The 5,326-nt window shown below is 59.8% G+C and overlaps 1 protein-coding gene across 8 annotated transcripts in view; it reads right to left on the reverse strand.

The window, feature by feature from the left end:
• Positions 1-5,326, reverse strand: part of TSNARE1 (t-SNARE domain containing 1) — a 133,200-nt gene that overhangs the window by 22,363 nt on the left and 105,511 nt on the right. For 6 of the 8 annotated variants that reach the window (XM_032254556.1, XM_032254582.1, XM_032254539.1 and 3 more), the window contains one exon: positions 4,633-4,794. In XM_032254556.1, coding sequence (XP_032110447.1) covers positions 4,633-4,794 — 162 coding nt within the window. The remainder of the gene's footprint in view (positions 1-4,632; positions 4,795-5,326) is intronic. The other 2 variants (XM_032254575.1, XM_032254548.1) reach the window with 1 other exon arrangement.

Below are 5,326 nucleotides of genomic sequence, written 5' to 3' on the forward strand. Positions count from 1 at the left end.
GTGGACACTGTGGAGGAGGGAGGAGGTCACTGCCATGGGGGAGGGAGATGTCACTCATGGGACAGGAACTGGTCACTGTGGGGGAGGGAGGTGTCACTCATGGGGGAGGGGTGGTCATTGCGGGGGAGGGTGGTCATTATGGGAGAAGGTGGTGGTCACTGTGGTGGGAGGGGTGGCCACTGTGGGGGAGGGGTGGTCATTGTGGAGGAGGGTGGTCATTATGGAGGAAAGTAGTGGTCACTGTGGTGGGAGGGGGGGCCACAGTGGGGGAAGGGCAGTCACTGTCTCTGGGGGCGCTGGCCAGTTTGACATGCTTATTCTGTAAGTTCCAGCAGGTTGTGCAGAGCCCACTACTCCAGGCTCTGGGGATGTGACTGACGCCAGGCAGGCGAGGACTGCTTACCGTCTGTTGGGGCAGGGACCTACCAGAGACCCCCTCAGGAAGCAGTAGGCAGGGAAACAGGGCAGTTGAGCACGGTGGGGAGGGCCTCCCTGAGGGGAGCACACCATGGAAGCAGCAATGCTCAGATCGGGGTGGGTGCTCAGGGGCACACGGAAGCCAGCAGGGGTCCTCAGGGTGGGTCTCGGTGCTTAGATTGAGGGGGTGCCCAGGGGCACATGGAAGCCAGCAAGGGTCCTCAGGGTGGGTCTCAGTGCTCAGATTGGGGGGGTGCTCAGGGGCACATGGAAGCCAGCAAGGGTCCTCAGGGTGGGTCTCGGCGGCCCCAACAGCCTCCCCAGGAGGGGCAGGACACCCTCACTCAGAATCCAACTGCACCAGTCCTGGGAGGCCACAGCGCCAAGGTCACCGCCCAGACCCGAGGCTGGCATAGTCTCCACTGCCTCCTGCCCAGTCACCCCCGGGCCTCCTGAGCCAGCCATACGGCACCCGAGGGTCCTCTGAGAGCCCACCCTCCCACAGGGCCCACTACACTCTGCCTATGGCCACATGGGCTCTCCAAGCTGGCAAGTCCCTGAGGACAGGACATCCCTCCACCTGCCCACTTCACAGATGTAACAACCAAGACCAATCAAGGTTCAGGGTCACCCAGCCAGTGAGTGGGCACCCAGCCAGTGAGTGGGCACGGGCCCAAAGCCAGGACAGCATGTCCCCAGTTGGGCCTGCATTTTGTCCCAAGGACGATGCTGGGGAGGACAAAGGAAAGGGATGCTGGGCGGGGCCGACAGTCCCAGCAGACAGGAGCCCCCAACACCACCCCAACCCACACCCTGCCTGACAGCAGGCCACAGATGCTGAGGAAACCCAGAACAAGGAGGAGGGCGGTGCCCAGGAACTGGCTGACGTTGGTCCCCGCCTGGGCCTCAGGTGCCCCACATGTTCACACCCCCACTATCCACCTAGGAAGTCCTTGAGGGCTGGCCATGTAGGGGGCTCTCTCGGACCTCAAATCTCCCTGGGAGACTTCTAAACCTATACAACCTTGCAAATTCCAAAGTCCCCAGTGAATGTGGGAGGGGAGAAGAGGGGAGGAGAAGTCGGCTTCCAGAGGAACGGGCTGCAGCCAGCCGAGGTGCGTGATACAGTCCCACAAACCCCGCCGCCCACCCCCCGCTCTGTTCAGGCTGCAAAGATGGCTCCAGAGCCACTGAACCGGCAGGGCCTGAGACATGGGGCCTCCGCTGCGTCTCAGCCTCTCAGTCGTCACACCGGAGCCACTGTCACAGAGCCACTGCAGACCCAGGGGAGGGCCTCCTGAAGGCTAACGACAATTTGTGTTTTGTTTTTCCCATTGGCAGAGACCAAAGGGAGGGAGGGCTGCAGTGTGATGTGTGCTCAGCGCAGGTGCCTTCCAAGAACCACCCCGTCACCCTCTGTCCCGGACCTGCTGTTTGCTGGCACGAGGCTCCACATCCTCTGAGACCCCAGCTGCAGGCAAGGAAACAGGCTGGGAGGGCCAGGCTGGCCATGGGGCCTGCCTATGTGGTCCCCTTCCTAGTCCCCCTGCTACTCGTCCTTAGCACAGTGCTGAGCTGTGAGGGATCCCAAGGGCCACAGGCAAAGCCCAACCCACCCGGGTCCTCTGATCTGGATGCAGGCCCAGGCCCTTGAGTGAATTCGGTTCAGCCCAGAGCCCCAGCTCCTCTCCCGCCCTGAACCAGCCCCTCCATCCCTCGGCTCAGAGCCCCGGCCCCTCTCCCGCCCAGACCCAGGCCCCCCATCTCTCCACTGACAACTGCAGTGGCCTCCACGTGGGGCACCCTTGCCCCAGGAAAGGCCGCTACTCGGCCCACACTCGCCACACAGTGCGCCAGAGGAAACTTGGGGCTAGGATGCCAGATGGACAGGCCCTCACACAGAGGACTGCGGGTGGGGCAGCCGGCCCAAGCCTCCACTCCTCTGAACCCCATCCTGCACCAGCACGAGCCCTCACAAGGCCCTGGGAACAGGACTCCCAGCCAGGACAGGGAGAACCAGCACCTGAGTGAAGGCGCCACACCAGAATCCCAAGACCCGTTCCGTGGATGCTGCCGAGCTAGCTGCCAGGAGGCTGGAGGTGGGCCAGCTCTGCCGATGCGCAGGAGCCCCGCCTCCCCTGCGTGCTGCCCTCTCCCACCTCCTCAAGCCCAAAGCCCTGTGTCGGGGGGGTCTGGGGCCTTTAGCAGGAGGAGCTTCTGTGAGCGGCCTCCACCCCTCGGACTCAATCAATAAGCAGCGCCTCCCCTCTCCGCACGCCACTCTGCCCCACAAGGGACGGCTGAGCCTGGCTGCCCATTGGGCTGTGACGGGACCTTCCCAGGAGGATCTCGGCTCTGGCACAAAGGGGAAGCAGGTGCGTCTGCCTCTCTGGACGTGAAGGCTTCAGGCTGGCACTCCTGGAGGAGCTTCTGGGCTCCCGTTTCTCTGCTTCTCCAGGAACAGTGGGCCTCACCATGCCAGCAGAGAGCTATGGAAACCTTCTCTGTGCTTCAGGTGGTTCTCTGGAGCATCTCAGCAAGAGCAAAGGGCTCATCCAGCCCCAGAGAGAAGCCACAGGCCCAGAGCCGGTGCCTTCCTCTCTGGGGAGCTCGAGGACGGGAAAGGGTGAAGGAGAGGACACCTCACGGAGGTGGCAGGGCCCTGAACACAGGTCTCAAGAAATGGGCACTCCTCCACCAGGCCAATGTAAGGGGTGCCACAGCAGAGGCACAGAGGTGGCGGCCAGGGAAGGAAGAGGCAAGGGAGAAGTGGGCTGGGCCCCAGCACTGTGCATATCCCCTTCCTTCAAGGGTGCAAGGCCTGCTCCCAGGGAAAGCAGAGCTGGCCACAGGTCCTAAGCCAGTGACTTAGCTGACTTACTGGCAGGCCTCTGCTTTTCTAGAAGAATCGGCTCTTAGCAGACATTTGTTCTGTAAACCCAGCCCCTGGGAGCTTCAGAGTGGGCAGGCCCTAGCACCTTCTACAGATGAGGGGGCCAGAAGAAGGGAAGGACGTTCAGGGTCACACACAGAGGCTCAGATACCACCGCCAACAGAGCGTGTCCCCACCACGCTGCCTTACTCCTGTGTTCTAAGTGCACTCAGTACTCAAGGGAGAAGCAGCTCACTCACACATGCATGCACACATGCACACACATTCACACATATGCACTCACACATGCATGCACCCACACATGCACACACATGCACTCACACATGCCCAAACATGCACTCACACATGTACTCACATACACATGCACACACACATGCACACACACTCACATGCACACACATGAACAAATACACATGCACTCACGTGCGCGCACACACATGCACGAACACACATGCACGAACACACATGCACTCACATGCACACACACATATTCACACATGCACTCATGCACACATGCATTCACGCGTGCACTCACACATGCACTCATGAACATACATGCACTCACACATGCCCACACACACTCATGCACACATATGTACTCAAACGCATGTATTCACATACATGCACTCACATATGCACACACACATGCACGCACACACACACGGACTCACACACACATACACACCTGCCCGGACTCGTGTGCCTCTTAGGATACTTTGTTTTAGCAACTGTCTCGAAGAGATTACCCATGGTCTAGAGACACGTTTGGCAGCCGGCATTATACACAGGAAATCTTTAAAGGAACCAAGAATAAGCCACACCCAGTGCTCACATTCTACAGTTGCACCCCGACAGCTCACCCCACCAACTGCTGGCAGCACCACCAAATTGCAGGTTCAGCTCTGAGCAATTTATTCCAGCTTTCAGGAAAATTTACTGGGGACTGCATTAAGCACCTAATCACCTTCACTGGAGCTAAACAGCCTCCTGAAGTCTAACCACGCAGCAAGGCAAATGGCCTCAGTGACCGAGGGGCTACCCCAGCACAGGCCCCGGCCCCTCGCCAGAGGGCCATGCCCTACTAAGGGGAGCCCCGGAAGGAGGGCATGAGGATGGGTCTCCCAGATTCCCATATCTCCCTGACTGGACCCAAAGGCCAGAGAGAGGTGGTCAGCATGGTCAAGGCCATGGGGGCCTGGTTCCAGCCCCTCCAGGCCAAGGGCAAGCAATGGTGCAGCAGGGCTGGCACCTGGGCTCCCCAGGTCCCCAGCCTCCATGAGTGCAGTGTGGACAGTGAGCGTGCTGGCCCGCGCCGGCCTCACCTCCATCTGCAGGATGGCCTCCTCCCGCAGCCGGATGGCCTCCAGGTCCTCCTCAGTGATGTCTGGGAGCAGCGCCTGCTCCTGGCCCTGCCACACGTTGTCACTCCCATTAAAGATCTTCTCATCATCAGCCAGCTCCACAAACGGGGCCTGGGGACTCTGCCGATGACAGACAGACCTCGTTAGCACTGACACCCCCATTACTGCTTATACCCCCATTACCACCACTGATACCCCATTACCACTGACACCGCACATTACCACCACTGACACCCCCATTACCACCACTGACACCCCCATTACCACTACTGACACCATTACCACTGACACCCCCATTACCACCACTGACACCCCACATTACCACCACTGACGCCCCACATTACCACCACTGATACCCCCATTACCACTCACACCCCCATTACCACTACTGACATCCCACATTACCACCACTGACACCCCACATTACCACCACTGATACCCCCATTACCACCACTGACACCCCCATTACCACTGACACCCCCATTACCACTGACACCCCCCATTACCACTACTGACACCCCCATTACCACTGACACCCCCATTACCACCACTGACACCCATTACCACCACTGACACCCCCCATTACCACCACTGACACCCCCATTACCACCACTGACACCCCACATTACCACCACTGACGCCCCACATTACCACC

This window comes from Sapajus apella, unplaced genomic scaffold, assembly GCF_009761245.1.
Source record: "Sapajus apella isolate SASKATOON/1434 unplaced genomic scaffold, GSC_monkey_1.0 scaffold3, whole genome shotgun sequence".
Classification (NCBI taxonomy): Eukaryota; Metazoa; Chordata; class Mammalia; order Primates; family Cebidae; genus Sapajus; species Sapajus apella.